General features: G+C 38.0%; 1 protein-coding gene and 1 long non-coding RNA gene across 2 annotated transcripts in view; one reads left to right on the top strand and one right to left on the bottom strand.

Annotated features, from left to right (window-relative positions):
- The window catches only part of LOC106871194 (uncharacterized), a 33485-nt gene that overhangs the window by 3121 nt on the left and 10294 nt on the right, over nucleotides 1-20070 (bottom strand). The window contains exon 3 of the long non-coding RNA XR_001409635.2: nucleotides 17967-18140. This is a non-coding gene — a long non-coding RNA (uncharacterized LOC106871194). The remainder of the gene's footprint in view (nucleotides 1-17966; nucleotides 18141-20070) is intronic.
- Nucleotides 7920-9211, top strand: LOC106871187 (sperm-specific H1/protamine-like protein type 2). Its single transcript, XM_014917527.2, has one exon. It carries the CDS (start codon nucleotides 7951-7953, stop codon nucleotides 8623-8625), a length of 675 nt encoding a protein of 224 aa, XP_014773013.1. The 5' UTR covers nucleotides 7920-7950; the 3' UTR covers nucleotides 8626-9211.

Genomic DNA, 20070 nt, shown 5'->3' with positions numbered 1-20070 from the left:
CTTTCAAAGTGGGCTTGTGTGAAGCTGGGTGGGCGTGGGGTGGGACTCATCACTGTCAGTTTGTGTCTTTCTTTTTTCTTTTTCTTTTCTATTTTTCCCATTTTTCGTCGTCCTTTGATGTTGTCTCTGTATTGGTTTCTGGTGGAGGCGGGGGTGCAGTTTCCTTTTTGTTTTTGGTGTCAGCGGGTGGTAAAGGGCAGTCAACCCTAATGTGACCCTTTTGGCCACATTGATAGCACCTAGGTATTCTGCCCTCCACTTTAACCCTCAGCATTACATCTTCCATAGTGATGGTTTCTATGATCTTTTCAATATCTTCAGGAGTGGCGTGAATGAATAACTCGAGCCCTTGCCCCTGTCAGTTTTAATGGGCCGTGCACGTGGATTGGAGGACCCACACTTTCTTCTCCAACCCTAACATGATCGTGTCTACCAACCAGGCTGCATTTATCTCTGGCAGTAGTTCTTCCACCTTCACCCTGGTAGTACGTCTTCCCAGGTAGGTGGGTAGGAGCACTACATCCCTTGTTTTCAGCGAGGTTACAGAGTTCAGCCTGGCGGTTGCTTCATCCCTGAACCGTCCCTCCAACCATTGCCGTACTTCCTGCCTCTATTAATGTGCATTATTTTGCCCCATATGGGCATTAATGTCTTTTGAATTTGACTTTGAGTCATTATTTTTATTTTTTTACTCTCTGCCGAAAGCGTTCGAAATACTGTTAATTTCTCTTTTTGACTTGGGGCGGGGATAAATTTACATTACTTCCATCAAATTAATATTTCTCTGGTAGCTTCTAGCTGCCTTTGCAAAATTCATCTTGCCTACGTTTTCAATTGTTCTAAAGAGTTCCTCTTCTGAGGAGACGAGCTCATGCAATTCGAATAGGATATCCTTGAAGCTACACAGCCCCCGCAAAAAGGAGAATAGCACAAAACAGTTCAACCGTAAAACAGCAATACAAATGTTCAATAATGCAATACAAAATAAAACACAATTTTCACAATTTTCACTGATCTTTCGTAAAAAAGACAACCGACACCAACAGGCGTGCTAACGTTTCTTATTTCTTTATTACCCACAAGGGGTTAAACATAGATGGGACAAACAAGGACAGACAAAAGGATTAAGTCTATTATATCGACCCCAGTGCGTAACTGGTACTTAATTTATCGACCCCGAAAGGATGAAAGGCAAAGCCGACCTCGGCGGAATTTGAACTCAGAACGTAACAGCAGACGAAATACCTCTAAGCATTTCACCCGGCGTGCTAACGTTTCTGCCAGCTCGGCGCCTTTGAGAACAAAATAGTGTGCAAATTGGTGGCATAATGTTGTTCTATGATCCCTGTTGTCACCTCAATATACAAGTAGTAGTATTAAGTAAACATCAATATTATTAGGGGATTGTATGTCAATGAGGCGAAGTGGCGGAATCTTTGGCATATTGGATAAACATACCTTGTGGTATTTGTTGGGGCTCTTTACACACTGAGTGCAAATCCCGTTGAATTCAACTTTTAATCCTTTAGGGAGTCGATAAAATAAAGTAAATCTGAGAAATTATTGTTACGTATTTCATAGAAACCTTATTAAGGAATTGTGAATTCGATACCGACATCATCTGAAGACGGAATTAAATAGAGCACTATGTTCCGTTCGCCCCTCCATAGCTTGAACCATCCCTGATATTTACAATATACACGCAGCTCTAACTAGGACGGTAAACCGGTAGAAATTGCATAGCGTCGGATCAAATAACCAAAGCTCTTAGATTAGATTTCTTTTAGCACAATTTTCATTTTTGGTCCTTTTTTCGGGGTTGATGAAGAAGCAGTCAATCAAATATTGTCCTCAATTATTTTGGTTGGTATAACAGACAATACCACCTCACCGCCAAATTTGAGGTCTACTGCCTGTGTTAGTAATCAATATTATTACACCTATCCCGCTGTAATTGAGGCTTTCTACTTAAATTAAAAATCAATACACAACAGACACGATATAGTTTTTCACAGCGTTTTAAATCTTCAAAGAATTTAATTCTTACAAACAGCAATAATAATATTACACTTTTGAAAAGGAGGGGGAGAAAACAGAGAGTCATACAAGTTTCATTTAAAAGGAAAAAAATAATAATGATATAAGTGAAGTGAAGTGGCTTTAAATGATTGTGGAAAATTGGTCTGAAATTACACATACCCGGTGCTAGTAAATATTGGAAGCAGAGTGGAATATTTATCATTAGACTGAAGCAAAACATTATTGATGGAAATCAATGTTAATAGATTTGTGTAATTTAATTAATGTTTTTAATTAATATATTTGGAATTCCATTTGATTTGTACTTTATTTACTGAAATAGATGTGGAGGCGCAATGGCCCAGTGGTTAGGGCAGCGGACTCGCGGTCATAGGATCGCAGTTTCGATTCCCAGACCGGGCGTCGTGAGTGTTTATTGAGTGAAAACACCTAAAAGCTCCACGAGGCTCCGGCAGGGGATGGTGGCGAACCCTGCTGTACTCTTTCACCACAACTTTCTCTCACTCTTACTTCCTGTTTCTGTTGTGCCTGTAATTCAAAGGGTCTGCTTTGTCACACTGTGTCACGCTGAATATCCCCGAGAACTACGTTAAGGGTACACGTGTCTGTGGAGTGCTCAGCCACTTGCACGTTAATTTCACGAGCAGGCTGTTCCGTTGATCGAATCAACTGGAACCCTCGACGTCGTAAGCGACGGAGTGCCAACAACAACTGAAATAGACGTAGAGGTCTGGAAAGATTTGGTAAAAATGTATTTATCATGGCGTAAACACACAGGATGATTAAAAGTGAGCAGTATGTGCTAAAGAGCGATTTATCAGTTTTACAGTAATTCTGCGGCCAACACCATTGAATGGTTACACTTTGAAGTACCTACATGTAGCTAGATGGACAGGGAGGATGGGTGTCAAGTCTCACGGCCTTAAACACCTCGGTGTTTCTTATAGACAAATCGTGTCTATCAACTGAATTAGCGGAGGTCGAATTTCGCCTTTCATTCTTTCGGGGTCGCTAAAATAAGTACCTATTCACCATATGTGTGGATGTAATGGACAAACACCTCGCACGAAATTGCCGGCCTTTTGCCAAAATTTGAAACCGTTATTTAATCAGTGAATTTCAGATTGAAGTTAATTAATGTCATTTACGCCATGCCATATCCTCTTTAGATAAGCACGTCACAACTTATGATTTCCTGTTATCTTGACGCCTTTTCATTTTGTCGCTTGGACTAAGTGACAATAATACTTAATCTATGCCTTACGCCAATTACTCGACTTTTCTAGAACAGATATCTATTAATAAGTCATCAACCTTATTGGTACTGCTTGCCAAATCATTCTTACAAGGCACTGGTAAACCTGGGATTCTTGTTGGTATATAATTACTAAGCAATAAGATCAAATACAAAATAATGTGGCAGCAAAATGATCTGCTAACCAACGCAGCCAAACTTGAGTCAATTGTTGTACACTTTTTCCCATTTTTGCAAACTAGAATTTTTGCGTTATTTTTTTAAGTAAAACAATAATTTATGTTAAGGCAAGTTGTATAATATATAATTTTCCTTTGCATACCGCCTCTTCGCCATCATAAACAACAATGCTAGGTATACCGAGTTATTATTATCGATCTATTTAGAATCATCTATCAGCAGGAATACAATTGACGAACGTCGAATAGCAATTGTCTATAACGACCACGGACTTTTTACGATAAATCAATCCAACCTTTTTAATCGCTAGAAAACGTCTATTGACAGCTTTGCAAATATTCTGGATAATAAAAGAAAAAAAAAATCATCGAGTTGCTTGTGAATGAGAAAAATAAGAGTAAAAGCCATCTGATGTTCGTGGTAATAGGAGAAATCTAGTCATTTATTGGTTGGTAGTTTCGTAAAATAAAATTGCATTTTTCTTTCAGTGGAAGGCAGTTATATTCGTATAGTGTATCCAAGGGGATGTTTTGAAAGAAAATCTGGATTTTATTGCTTTTAGATGTATATCTAGGCAGGATATTTTTATTGTCTGGATAAGAAAGGAATGCAATACGTGGAATATATTGGTGATGGTAATTTTTTTAAATATCCATTTAATCGATGTAGCAGCATTCAATATTTTGTCTTCATTCATTGAATCTCTCTCAAGTCGTTCTAATGGAGCTGTCCCCTTCTAAATCTATAACAGCAGTGGCAGGACATTGAACTCAGCCCTTCAAGTTTATGTTTCCCTTTTAAACTATAATTCACTCCTTTTCTATACAGGATTGAGCGGTTGGAAATTAAATATATTTACTTTGACCAATGTACGACGACACAAATCCGCTCTACAGACCATCACATTTAATTTATTTCATCAGACTGTCACATGAGCAATACAACCGACATTAAGCAACATTAAACAACTTTCATATCTCTTCTTTAAACGTTCCGGCAATTTTCGAACGTGTATAGGCTAATCGCAGTTGGGATTCTTCACAGGAGAACGAATTTTCATTTTCTACGATTTGTTAGCACAAGGGATTCTGGGGTAACTTCTGTCAATGAATCAAATGTGATATGAACAAACATTCGCTGTTATTTTGTGAACGAAACAAAACATAAATTGGAATATTTATATTCGAATTTGCTAGAATGTATTACAAATAACTATGTAGCTCATTATTTTGATTCTCCCTAAGGCGGAGAGTCGGCAGAATGGTCAGCAAGCCGGGTGAAAGGCTTAGTAGTATTTTGTTTGTCTTCACGTTCTGCGTTCAAATGCCGCCAGGGTCAACTTTACCGTTAATCCTTTCGAGGTCGATAAATTAAGTACCAGTTACGCATTGGGGTTGATGTAATCGACCCATCCCCTCCTCCAAAATTTCAGGCCTCGTGCCTTTAGTAAAAGGATTATTTTGATTCTCGCTAAGGCAGCCAGTTAGTATAGTGGGAAAAATGCTTAGCAGCATTTGCCCGTTTTTACGTTCCGAGTTCAAATTCCACCGAAGTCGACATTACCTTTTATTGTTTCAGAGTCGATGGAATAAGTACCAGTTGAGTACTGGGTTGATGTAATCGATTAGCCCACTGTCCCTAAAATGTAGAGCCTTCTGCTAAAATTTGAAACTACAATTTTAATTCTTGTTGTTCACCAAGCATATGATAATCTATTATCGGTGGGAAATCGGACCAGATGGCATCAACTAGTTATGGCTTTACAGCTTTCAGGAGCTTTTCCTTCTCTTCGAAAAAGACGGGACTTAGAGTCAAGAGTCACAGTTTGGGCTTTCCTTTGGAAACTGTACTTGACGACACGTCGTCCAACCATTTCACTAAGAATGTCATATCCGATCCTTTTTGTATCATCCACATTAATCTCGGAACCAGTTGAGGTTTCGCTGACTATATTGCAGAGGGATGATTCTGTTTCGAATGGAGACCCCCAGTCAATGAAGGACAGCAACTAGCTACAGTAACTACTGCCCCTTGGTTGTCGTGCTTGTGATATGTCTTTAAGTGATATCTGGTCTCGTACGTGATGGATGTCAGCTGTTGCATTGACATGTTTACTTCTGCACAGACAGGCCTTGAAAGACATCAGTCCAGTCTTTGTGTTTCCGTCATTCTTCTCCCTCTATTGAGTCCTCCACTCGTCTTCAGACTTCTCATTAGTACCTGTTGGACCACCAGGTCAGGAGACAACCCAGACCAAAAGCGGTCACTCTTCCTGACTATATATATAGTCCCTGGACAAACAAACTTGGCAAACAAGGGACAGTAATTACTGTAGCTAATTGCTGTCCTTCATTGACTGGGGGACTCCATTCGAAGCCGACTCATCCCTCTGCAACATAGTTAGCGGAACCTCAACTGGTAGACATTGGTGTGTGTGTGTGTGTGTGTGTGTTCTAGTTTTGTCATCTTCTGCAGATAGAGGTGCAATGACTTCGTGTACAGTTTATGGCCTGAGGCAGCTAAGTACGGAATTATGGTTTGCAAAGTCTCCACATGGAGGACCAGTCTCCGATTCGTAGCGATCGTGTAAATGATCTCATGATGTCTATCATCCCCATGTATTGCAGCCACAGACGTGCAGGACAGTAGATCGATTCGAACATGTCCTTGTGTGTCTCAAGTAGCTTTTGTTGTAGACCCTGCGGGTACAAAGATGATTCTACATCATCGATCGTGATTTCACCAGAGAAGAGACCATCATAGAGGTTCCCTATTGCCTCTAATTCCACTAGCATTAGACATAAAGACAACTTGCTCCACAACAGATTGCTCAAGAGAAGTGTGTAAGGATGGAACCTACAAGGAGATGACCACCAATGGCACAAGCAGCTGCGTTTTCAATTAATATATGGGTGACAGTGTTCCCAACGAAGATCACCTCCAAGATTTCTTGAAGGCCTGTTCCTCTCATCAAGTGCCCGGTGCTACCTAGAAAGCTCATTAGTGTGTGAAATACCCCAAGTCTTAAAAGAAGTGGATGTAGATGACTGTCCCCTCCAGCACTTTCCACAATTATAGTTGCCTTGAATCAAAAAAGCTGATCAAAAATGAGCACTGGTGTTACTCCATAGCACTTGGCATGCTCTGCAACGAAGTGTAAGGTTGAGTTGGTCACGCATCATGTCATTCGGGTTCATATCAACAATGGGAAGGAACATGGTGGATGACTGTCCTGGGTGGTCTCTGTTGTTTATTATTTGCATGTAACCCGACCATGCTGGTCTTGGAAACCGGATAGACAGGGACGTTTTGCACAAGAGATCTACCTTAGGACTTTTCCTGTGTTTGGGTTTCTCTGGTAGAACTTCACACTTGATATTAGCAAGTTCATCACCAAGTGATATGAATTTCTTAATGCTGACGTATCCTCCTGCAGCGATCTCTTCTGCAGTCACAGACACACGTTTTACCACTGAGGTGCCAACACATTTGGGTGTTACAGATGCTATAATACCCATTCAGTGGAATGACCCAGAGCCTAGTCAAGAGTCCTAGTATCATGAATCATGTTGTCGACCTTCACAACCTTTACCATCCAGTGTGACTGTTGCTCCATCTGTCACTTTCTTGTTACATAATACGCAGTTTGCCATGATGACCATGAAAAGAAAATGGTTGAATATTGATATAGGCCTAAAGACAGACGTTATGGGAAAACCTACATGTAGTTATGAATATTACTATCTATACTGATGTCATACATGCAGTACAAACAACTCAACTTTAGAATCCAATACTTGGACATACCATATCATACACACTTTTTATACCAATCGTATTGCACATACAATGCCGGTTAAGGGTTAAGGTGGGGTGAGGCTATCCCTGGTAAAGGTATAGGGCCACCCTAAATCGCTTGGCAGACATTTCCACGTGTAAGATATACGAGAAAAACATAGGTTAGAACATAAGAAGTGTTGCATTACCTGTCTGTACCTTGGTCGTCTAATACTGAAATCCCAAAGTTCAACCCCGAAAAAAATATTGTTCCATTCAAAAGATTTTGTAGGATTTTTAGTATATCATGAAGGGTATCCTACTGAACAAATCTGACAGGTTTCATTTGTGCTGCTATTACTGGTGGGTTCTGGGGGAAAATCAGCTAATTTGACTGGACTAAACGGGCGAACGGACAAGCAGATTATCATATGGGTTTTCAAAAGACTGAGACGCAACAGTGAAAATTCGGCGGAATTTGAACTTGAGACGGAGTGACATAAATTCTTATGCTCAAGTATTTTCGTATATTAAAATATTCTAATCTTCAGTTTTCTGTCGCCATCTCTTTCTTGTATAGATAAACACCCGTCCATTCTGATGAACTCTCCCAAATCATATAAATAGCTTGCAACTAGGGCGATTAGTAAATAAGCATTTAGGTAAACAGGAATCTCAATCAAGTGACTGTCAACAATATGTCCAAGAAATTACCGCCAACAAACAATTTTGCAAAAGAGTCAAATCGCAAAGTAAAGCGGCCGACGTATAATGAAATGATAAAAGAAGCAATTTTGTTTTTAAATGAACGTAAAGGATCATCTCGCCAGGCTATCAGCAAATATATTGAAGTGACGTATAATTTATCATCAGACGATAAAAATGTACAAACTCGTCTAAAGATGAACTTAGTTCGAGGTGTTAACGAAGGTTATTTCCAACAAATAAGCGGCAAGGGCGCTAATGGTTCGTTCAAAGTTATTAAAGAGGAGCAAAAGAGTAAAGCGAAAACTAAACCCAACAAAGAAGTAACTTCTAAGGAAAGTAAACCGAAAAATGTTACAACAAAGAAACTCAAAAAGTCTCCTGAGAAACCCGAAATGTCTCCCACGAAATCTGAGGAAAAACCCTTACCGAAACTCAAAATAAAGTCCGTGTCGCTAAAGAAATCGAATAGCGACGCTTCCACCCCGACGAGTACTAAAAAACTGGCAAGGTTGAAAGGTAAGCTTTTTAATAGTGGGAAGGCGATAAAACCAACGTTGTTACTGTTAACTCCTCACAAAAAACGAAGGAAGCGTTTAACTAAAGTCTTAACTCCCAAGAGAGTGGTCATTAATGCAAAATCGAAAAAGTATATTGGAAATATTTAAGTTTGCAAAGCACCCCCGCACCAACAGACACATAAAGACAAAAACTCATTTGAAAGATTTTCTCTGAATATGACCGTTTCCCAGGATATATATTTATATATGTGAGATATATTTTGCGCTTTACTTGTATTAAAATCAAATTTCATGAAATAATGTTTATCTTAACATTTGAAAGAATAGTTATTTCGAAACTTTGTTGCAGTGTTCATTTTTAAACTATTCCAATACACGTGTTGTACAGATATTACTTTCTCAATGTAGATTGGTTTTTGGAAAACCATTTCAGCATGCTCGAACTCATTAGTTCAGGAACCGATTTTAAACGTAAAAACTAAACCGATTTCTTAAAAGAAAAAAAAAACTGAAAAAACCGAACCCATTCTTACAGGAAATTAAAGTATAAAGCACATTTGCTTTTAATCATTTTGGAGAGTCTCGTTTCACGTTATTGGTTGCCCCATTAAACAAGCTCAGTATTTAGCTGAAGCACCGATTAAATTTTCAAAAACCTTGAATTTCATATCCTCATATTCATGACTGTTATTTGCATAACTATGAAAAATAAACAAATTTTGATAATCGGAAGGTTTTCTTTTTTATTTAGGTTTCCTCATTTGCATTCTAGTCCCATCGATGTCTACTTAAACTCTTGTGGGCTCGATAAAAATTGATCCTTCAAACCCTAATTTGAAATGGCCTGGGCGAGTAGTTAGGGTGTTATATACCAGATCGTGGTTCGGATTTCCAGGGCGGGCTATGCGTTTTGATTTTTGAGCAGAAGGTCTTAGAATCAGAGCATGAACATCACTGAATTCCAGATTTTAACTTTTAATTCAATATCTGAGCCAGAAAGTACGCTTTTGCAGATATGATTTCGTTATACTGTCACCAACCCCTTCAAGAGGCAAAATCCAGCAGCCGCATGGTTTTCAGTTTACGACTGAATATAACTTGTCTGATTAGCGAGCCGTTAACAGAAAGCCATGTGACCGCCTACTCTTGCATCATCTAGATTTATAGTCAAACGATATGGCGCTCACTAAAACCTCTTTGAAGGTTCAAAGCTTTCAATAGCATTGTGCCTGACTGGAGAAAGTCAAATGCAGATTCCTCTTAGATTCACTTCAGTGACTAAGAATCCATTTGCTTCCTTGCATTAATGCTCTTGAGGAAATAAAAACAATATAACATTCACCCGTCTATAATTGAAACCTAAAATGAATAAGAAATTACTGTGAAATACAATCGTCAGTAATACGTGAATGAAGAGAGAAATCTAATTTGAGATCTCTTTCGGGGTAAAACAAAAAGGAATCAAAGATTTAAAAGGTAGAACTGGAATGGATTTTAGATGAATAAATTGAGGTACAGAAACATTATTTATCGCATGTCGTTTTTCTTCTGCTATAGTCTGATTCATGCCTCTTTATATGTGCATATGTATGCACGTATATATGCATACACACACGCATCTTTTCCCTTTCATTTGCCACCGGACAGCTGCCATGCTGGGCAAATGTCCCCGAATATAATGCCGGACCGGCCATTGCCTTGTGAGCGAATTTAGTAAACGGAGACTGTATGGAAGCTGACTGTGTGTGCGTGCGTGCGTGCGTGCGTGCGTGCGTGCGCGCGCGCGTGCGCGCGTGCTTTATTTACCCACATATTCACTCACTTGCGATTCAGTAAAATAAACTGATAGAATAAGTGCCGGGTTTAAAAAAAAGTATATATACTGGGGTATGCATTCGACTCAAAGTTCTTTAATGCGGTACCCCAGCATGGCCACAGTCTAATTACTGAAAGAAATAAAAGCTATAAAGAAGCAAGTAAATATAAAATTGTTTATGTATTTATTTCAAAGGCCTCAGATGTCTGAGAGGAATTGTATAGAATTCTCACTCTGGAATCGAAATCTTAGCTGAATTTAAACGGTGCACAAAGTTAATATTCTACGTTGTTCACTATTGACTTCCTTAAGACATTATTCATGAAGAACATGAACTCAGTGACTAGCAGGATTAAAAAAATAAATCGAATATGGATCTAAAAGAATTTAAAGAAAAAAAAGACTAACTTGTAGAGCGTTCAGTACAAAGGAAAATAAATCGAAAGAAACAAATTGTACAAAAGAACGAGAGCTGATAATACACATCAAGGAAGATTAGATGGAGGTTTAAATAATGGATAAATTGCTACTTCAATAAATTCCTATCCATTATCAGCTAGCAGATAAAATACTGACAGATCATGAAACCAAAAAATATAATTTTAAAATAAACATTTTTTAAAATAAAAATTAGATTTAAAATTTACGTACTTTTTTTTTTTAGAGCTATGCTCGAGGCAATTTTAATAATTATACACTGGGTCATCCTACAAAAAATATTAATGTAATTATTTTGAACGTTTTTTAAAATTTTCTTTAACATTTCTTGTCTTTCTTTTGCTTTTGTGTTTCTGTACTATTTTTGCGTCAAAGTGAACTCGTCTGCTTTTGAACAATGAATGACTGAGAGGGAGTAGAAATTGCCGAGAGATGTATTCTACATGAAAATTAAATAAGGTCATTGATATTGCTTGCAGGGAGCTTAAATATTTTAATAAAAAGCTGCGTGGTAAATCTTGTTTTCCAACCTCACGGTTCTGGGTTCAGTCCCACTGCGTGGCACTTTGGACACGGCCCTTCTGCTATAGCTTCGAGCCAACCAAAGCTTTGAGTGGATATGGTAGACGGAAACTGAAGGAATCCCGCCGTATACATACATACATGTGTGTGTCATTGTGTTTGTCTACTCCATCGCATGACAACTGGTGTTGGTGTGTTTACATCCTCATTGCTTAAGAGTTCGGCAAACGGAACCGATAGAATAAAATACTAGGCCTAAAAGTCCTGGGGTCGATTTGTTCGACTAAAAGACCATTCGAAATGGAGCTCCACCATGGCCGCAGACAGATCATTGCAAAACATAAAGGAATTTAAGAAAAATTATTATGATGGATGGTGAGTTCTAGCAAAAGGAACAGGGATATAACCCTTGAATTTAAATTAGTTTGGACTCGTACATGCTGTTGAAAGGTATCTGAGTTTCAGCAAGAATACCGCTAATGTGAACATGTTTCGGTCTCATTTGATTTCTACAGCGAAGCACTCCCTTATCAGTCCTTTCCAAATTTTAGGTGACGTATTTCGGACAGATAAAAAATAAGTCTATAGGGAATTACGCATTCTGCAGGATAAGCAAACAGCTAAGCGATAGGGGCGACTAAAATACTTCATTTACTGAACCAAAAATGATTTAAATTGCGTACACATTAAGCAAAAGTAATCCACTAGCTTAAGGATTAGCTTCGACGAAGCAAGGTATTTAAATTATCACATCTATTTGTTTACTCCCCCATATTTTGTGTCCTTTACGTGTGCAGAATTGTGTGTGCGTGTAAGAAAAGATGACACGGGCATACCAATGATGGTAATGTTATGAACTTCATTTACTTACAACTATTTCTGCTATTAGATGTGGTGAGCTCTTGACTCCACCGCATCCTATAGCAGAAACAACTGTAAGCCAATGACATTTATAACATTGTTTTTTTCCTATGTCATCTCTTTTTCTTACCGCTCTATACTAATCTAACACTTAGTTCTGAAACATTTGATTTGCTGGAAGGTATAGCGAAATCCCCCTTCATTCACACTACTTTCTGAATGAAGGAACTAACTCGTTAAATATATTGTCATAGATACTCTTAAAAATACGGAATGTTTACAGGCAGAAAGTTTTATTACAAATCTGTTCAACTAGTGATCATTTAGAGGGTGAATCAACGATAGGAATTTTTCAATAATCCTGACCTCAACAGATGTATGTGGATAAGATATATCTATTCAAAATGTACTCACTGACTTCGGGTGAAGGTCTAACGTTACATATTCATAAAGATAGTGAATGCAAAGCGTTTCTTTTAACACATCTATTAAGCGTAAAGCATAAATAGTGAAATTGTTTCAACTATAAATCGGATTTGAAGATCACGACCTCTGTATATTTATTCATTTTATACAAGATAATGAAGTCGTATTCATAACAGTCGGAAACCATTTATACTTAGACTTGTTATAAACTGGAATTAAAACGCAACTTAATAGAAGCAGATAAAGCATGCAATGTTAATAATAAATAAAACTACCATGATTTCCGGTTTCTTTCACAACTTCGTGCTCAATACACTCGTCACAGATTCTCTTAAAAAACATTGCAATTCTTATAGAAAGAAGTGGAGGAATATTAGAAACGAATAGCGATTAATAGTAATCTTCCCGATTGCGAAAACGCGGCGAAATCACTATACCATAGTTGTTTTCTTTTTTTTCTTTACTAAATATTTTTAATATACACACATATATATATACATTACATAATATATTATGCAATGTTCTGTAAGGTGGAGACTGGCACAATCGTTGGCACGCCGGGCAAAATGCTTCGCGGTATTTCGTCTGTATTTATGTTCTGAGTTCCGTGGTCGACTTTGCCTTTCTTTTCGGAGTCCATAGACTATGTACCAGTTGAACAACGGGGTCGATGTAATCGACTTACCCCACCCCCACCGCCGCGGACTTGCTGACTTTGTGCCAAAGTATGAAACCTATATTATACAATGCTTCTTAGTCCATCCATTCATTTTCTCCGCCAATAATTCTTGGGAAAAGAGCAAAAGTAATCTTCAGGCACTTCTACCATAAGGTACTATCAGAAGCAACCACCATTACACTTTCCAGATGGATTTCCAAACGTGACCAACTGAGACTATTGATATTATCCAACTATATCGTTCTTGATCAACCCTTAGGTCTTTCGCCGATTTGCTCGTCTTGAATCTGTCTTGCGATTCTTTCGTGCGACATTCTAATCACATGTCCATAATACCGAAACTGTGATCTCTCAGTGCGGAGAAGCAGCAGCATGGTCTGCAGAGACGCTCTGATCTCCAAGTCACGCGTCCTCGAGTAACATTACTCCATAATTAATTCGAAGATAAAGACGTTACTATTAGGAACAAAATTTCTTATTGCTACCTTGTGCTTCCTTTTACATACCCATTAGCGGGAATTGACATCGCCATTTGAAATATTTTTTCCGCGTGCGTGTAGAGGCTGATCTCCGTTATTTGACAATTGCTGAAGCTGAATATCGTTTGTGAAAAATTTCCCTTGAAGTCATAGGCAGGTTTATTATTTCTTTATACCGAAAAAACGAATAGTGACTTCGAAGTTTCAGCTTACCAGCTCTCACCGGTCTGACGAATGATGGAGTGTTTAGCCGAAACTCCAATATTTTATTTGTACACATTTACAAGCACAGTCGTGGCTGTGTAGCAAGAAGTTTACTTCGCAACCACATGGTGCGGGGTTCTGACCCACTGTGTAGCACCTTGGAAAAGTGTCTTCTAATATAGCTTCAGGCCGACCAAAGCCTTGTGAGTGGATTTGGTAGATGGAAACTGAAAGAAGCCTGTCGTATATATCTGTATCTCTGTGTGTCTTTGTATTTCTCCACCATCACCGCTTGGCAACCGGTGTTGGCGTGTTCACGTCTCCGTAACTTAGCTTTGCAAACGAAACCCGTAAACTAGGTACCAGGCTTCATTCGACTAAAAATTATTCAAGGTGGTACCCCAGTACACCAGCGATCTAACGACGGAAACGAGTGCAGATTAAAATATATGCTAGTTGATCAAAGAGATGCATGCATTGTGTAGCCAAAAGACCTGATATCGTTTTCAGATTTATGAAATCTACGGACAAATTAAATTCCGGTTCAGCAAAATGGATCGATAGAATATGTACTTGGCATACAAAGAATAAGTCTTGGGGTCGATATGTTCGACTAAAGTCGGTGCTTCAGCATGGCCGCAGTCAAAATGACTGAAACAAGTAAAAGAATAAGATGTCTTGACTGTATATTGTACAGAGATACATTTTTTTCCTCAAATAAATTGGACTTCATATTTGAGGCTTCGATGAAGCAACATTATGTTATTCAGGCACTCAACTCCGTGTCCACTGCATCTTATAGAAGAAACAGTTGTAAGCTCATAACATAACAGTTACTTTTCCTGTGTCATATCTTTTACTTCTTAACATTCTATACTCATAAAACACTTTGATCTGAAACATACGTATACCGAGTTCTACATCAGATTATTAGTCTCGCTATACCTAAACGAAACATTATATATATATATATTTATTTATTTTTATTATTTATGCACCCTTTTCAAGCCTAGCCAGGCTCATGAGCCCGGTTTCCCGGTTTCTGTGGCATATGTGTGTGTCTCCCGCCCCAGCTAGACGGGACGCCAGTCCATTGCAACGTTACTCAAGAAACGGGATGAAAGTGTGAGAGAAAGTTGGGGTGAAATAGTACAACAGCCCCCCCCCCCGTAAAAGAGCTTTAGGTGTTTCCGTCCAATAAACACGCACAACGCCCGGTCTGGCAATCGAAATTGCAATCCTCCGAACGGGAGCCCACTGCCCTAACCACTGAGCCGCTGCGCGCGCGCGCGCGCACACACACACACACACACACACACACACACACACACACACACACACACACACAGTGTAAACAGAGTTAGCGGTTGTAGTAACCGACTATGGGATAAAAATATATCCGTATATACTATCAGTATCCTTTACCTGTATTATCTCCAGGAACCAATGCAAATGATTTGAAAATGGAGAAAACTTCAGATTAACAAACACATCGATTGGGCCACATTTATAGTTTATTTTTTACGGAAAGAGAATCAGAGAAACTATAAACCAAATTCCTATTTTTTTTTAGTATTTTCATTTCACCCTTGTTTTTTTCCCTCTTAACTCAGTATGACTTGTCGATCACCACTTACATTAATGAACTTTGTACATTCAAGCAAAATGATATACAGTTTTAATGATTGACTGCTATAAACATTCAAACTTGCACCTGTTCTGATTCATAATGCTAAATTTATCTGTTTTGAACGTGTTAATTTGTCCACATTGAAACATTTTAATTTGTCAACATTGAAACTTTTAAAGATGTTTTTCTAATTCATAATTTTAAACTTTTACCATTGATAAACAAAAAATATTGTTGAAACTAGTTTGGTATTTATGTAAATAAATATATTCTAAACAATTACGAGTTTTTGAAATTTAGGTGTATTTTCAACAACACATTTTCCTATATTTTTTCCTGCGTAGAAACTCCACTTCAACTCTTTTGTTATATATGTATGTATATATATATATAAGCAATGTTAAATCTCTGAACGAGGTGTTAACAGTAACTGCACGATAAAGTGAAGTATATTTGCCATTTAAATGTGGCTGACCCCTAAGGGTGGATGTTACTGTTGCTTTTAGCCCCAGGAGAACATCTCCTCCAGCTGGCTTATCGACACATATCTGTGTCCTGTCTATTTAAATGGCAAATATACTTCACTTTATATATATATACATATATATATATAACGTCTGATTTACATATGCTCTTTTTGGGTCACTCTATACATCACAAGTTACACTAAACATTCTTACTAAGAAGTGCATTTGAAAGTAGTTGCTATTTATTTCAAACACGTTACTGGAGCGAACTAATTTGCAAATGGTGCAGGATTTACATAATCTAATAAAAGAGTTTATGTAATAATCGTAGAGTTTATAAACGCCCACGCTAAAGAAACTCAACAAATGCATTGTTACTCTCTTTCCACATACGAAAATAAGGAAATTATTTTGCTATGTTTTAATGACTATTTGGCTGCTCTTCAGAAGAAAAATACTCTTCTCCATTAGTAATTGTTACTTAAATGAAGATGATATGGACAGAAAGAACAATGCTCATATATTGAAGAGTGGCAACTAGACGTGAAGCATACCAGGAAAATCGCTCCGTTTTCTTTTTCTTTGGTTTACTGTCTTACTCTTTTATTTGTTTCAGTCGTTTGACTGCGGCCATGCTGGAGCACCGCATTTAGTCGAGCAAATCGGCCCCAGGACTTATTATTTATAAGCTTGCTACTTATTCTATCGGTCTCTTTTGCCGAACCGCTAAGTTACGGGGACGTAAACACACCAGCATCGGTTGTCAAGCGATGTTCGGGGGACAAACACAGACACACAAGCATATGTATATATATGCATATATACGACGGTTTTCTTTTCAGTTTCCGTCTACCAAATCCGCTTATAAGGCTTTTATCGACAGGAGGCTATAGTAGAAGACACTTGCCCAAGGTGTCACGCAGTGGGACTGAATCCGGAACCAATGTGGTTGGCAAGCAAGTTACTTACCACACAGCCACTCCTGCACCTTTGTGTGAAGATTATTTATAATTGTTTATTTACTACACTGTCAGAGTTATAGGTGCAAACGCACTTATCACTTCCTATGCTTTGTTGAAAAGGAATTTTTATTTTAGACTAGAAATATCTAAATACAAGATAAATAATAATTAAAAAAATATAAGTTGTTCGTTCTTGTTTTAATTTGTTTCTTCTCTAATTGGCGCCTTATTTCCAAATTAAGATTGTGTATACAGTAGATTTCCCATAGTTTCCTTCCGCCAGATTTCCCTCAAAATATAATGATGAACCCAAGTGTGCGATAGAAGATGCTTCTCTTGAAACTATTTGAATCATACTGATTTCAAATTTTGGGCACGAGGCCAGCCTGTTCGAGAGAAGAGGTAGGTCGATTACATCGACTCCAGTATTCAACTGATACTTAATTCATCGACCCCCAAAGAATGAAAAGCGAAGTCGACAACAGCGGAATCTGAACTCAGAACATAAAGACGGACGAAATGCCACTAAGCGTTTTACCAGGAGTGCTAACGGTTCTGCCAGCTCGACCCCTTGTATTGGTTATTCATATTAGATTCTGAATATAATGATTATTACTAAAAAGTAAAGCAACATTTAATTGCATTTTTTCCCTCTCTTCCCCCCAAAACTAACTGATAGATGTAATGGACATCCGTTGTTATTCTCTTCTTAGAAACGTGACATGAAAATATTATTTTAGTAATATTTTCAGCACTTGTTGCAGAAGCCAATTTTTACACAAACAAATGACTTTCTCAAAAGCCTTCGAGAAATATCGAGAAAAAAAGAAAGAAAGAGAAAAGTAAAATAAAAGCAAGAAAATTCAAATGCAATAATATTGTTGCGCTTACTATTATCTATGAATCTCTCTTCAAATAATCGAGAAGATTTAGATTTCGATAAAGAAGAAATTGATCAGTATAAATTGGTAGCATCTACATATATATAACCAGAATAAACCTACAAAGCACTGTGTGAACGTCGCTTGATTCCAAGTACTAGTAGTCCTAGATGTCGCTGTTGGTGTTTCTAGTTGCTGCTATCAATGTGAATGGCTACTGCTGTTGCGATGAATAGTCACGTACAATGAACACAAACAAACTGTGTCTAATATGTTGAACTCGACAGTTGTGTGGTTCTGAAACGAGAAAACAAAGTTTATATTAAAAATATACATGGTGGTGTGTTTTAGAAATTTTGCTTACACCTGTCCTCTTCGTATTAAATATTGTCCATACATCAACTTTAGACACTTACATTCTGAAACATAGTAAACACTTTATTTACCAAACTCATTTTGCGCCATATTTTCATTTGTACCAGTGGTCCAATTTTGTCATAAATTAGAAGTGTTTTTCTAAATTTTGTAACCATATATATCCAAGGTGTTCCAGAATTAACTATCTTTGGATCAACTATTTATAGTTGGGTCATAGTTCATTCACTATATAAACTGGCACATTGATTTATAGCATAAATATCACGGATGGCTCCCGCGGAACAGAACGAATATTATATTTCTTCTGGACTTTGGGAGTCGTGGTGGCACGCGGCCTAATGGTTAGGGAGGTTGCACTCATGATCGTAAGATTGTGGTTTCGATTCCTAAACCAGGCGATGCGCTGTGTTCTTGAGCAAAATACATCTTTTCACATGATTTAAGTCTACTCAGTTGGCAAAATTAAGTAATGCTAGGACGGACCGGCATTCTGTTCTTGAAGGAAATATATACCCCACAGGATCCATAAAACCTGCACTTATGAACCAATGGTTCAAGAAGGACCTTTGACCTTTTTTGACCACGAAGTTCAAAGGTAGGGCACATGTTAAAAAGCGTTAAAATATTCATTATCCTTCCAGTTATTTGTGACTTTTTGTTCTCCAAGACTATAAAATTATTCATGTTTTCTTGTATCATTGAAGCTAAGATAAATATATTTTGCTTTAAAAAAAAAAAAAGTTATTTAGATCTAAACTTGATTGGTGGCGTTACTTACTCTCCTATAACATTGCTACAAATTTTGATGTAAACTGTTTTCTACTGGACCACATCTCAATTGTGTTATGTCAAAATGTAGCTAGGGACTTTTCAACTTGGTTAAGAACTATATAAGGGACAAGCTCTGAAAGTAAATTGTGGCCTTAAGAATATTATTCAACTACTACCGTAGTTGAGTAATATGTATGTATATATGTATAATAAGATTCAGTAATTGCACAGAAGGATGACAAAGGAACACACGAAAATTCACACATAAGATGTGGAATGCTCTTTCCTTATTAATTATCATTCAAAGACCATTAAACTTATCATGCCTTTAACGACAATATTGATCATTTTAGTGGTGTCAACAGCAAAATGCTACTGGGGATAACGGATGGTGACGTAAACAAAGAAACGAGATAGTGGTTGGTACAATATAAATATATAGGCGCAGGAGTGGCTTTGTGGTAAGTAGCTTGCTTACCAACCACATGGTTCCGGGTTCAGTCCCACTGCGTGGCAACTTGGGCAAGTGTCTTCTACTATAGTCTCGGGCCGACCAAAGCCTTGTGAGTGGATTTGGTAGACGGAAACTGAAAGAAACCCGTCGTGTATATATATATATATATGTATGTATGTATGTATATATGTATGCATGTGTTTGTATATGTTTGTGTGGCTGTGTTTGTCCCCCTAACATCGCTTGACAACTGATGCTTGCGTGTTTACGTTCCCGTAACTTAGCGGTTCGGCAGAAGTCAACGATGGGATAATTACTAGGCTTACAAAGAAAAAGTTCTGGGGTGGATTTGCTGGACTAAAGGCGGTGCTCCAGGATGGCCATAGTCAAATGACTGAAACAAGAAAAAGATAAAAAAATACAGGCTTCACGGCTATGAGAGAGCGTTAAAATAACACACACACACACACACACACGTGCACACGCGCACATACCTCTATCTATCTATCTTATTTGTTTCAGTCATTTGGTCGCGGCCATACTGGAGTACCGCCTTAAAGAGTTTTAGTCGAACAAATCCACTTCAGGACGTATTCTTTGTAAGCTTAGTACTTAGTCTATCGG

This window comes from Octopus bimaculoides, chromosome 10 (assembly GCF_001194135.2).
Source record: "Octopus bimaculoides isolate UCB-OBI-ISO-001 chromosome 10, ASM119413v2, whole genome shotgun sequence".
NCBI classification, from domain to species: Eukaryota; Metazoa; Mollusca; class Cephalopoda; order Octopoda; family Octopodidae; genus Octopus; species Octopus bimaculoides.
The sequence above is the reverse complement of the archived record's forward strand: the minus strand, read 5'-3'. Positions and strand labels throughout refer to the sequence as shown.

Excerpts from the sequence above, each read along its gene's own strand:
- LOC106871187 (XM_014917527.2), top strand. The coding sequence starts at position 7,951 with ATGTCCAAGAAATTACCGCCAACAAACAATTTTGCAAAAGAGTCAAAT.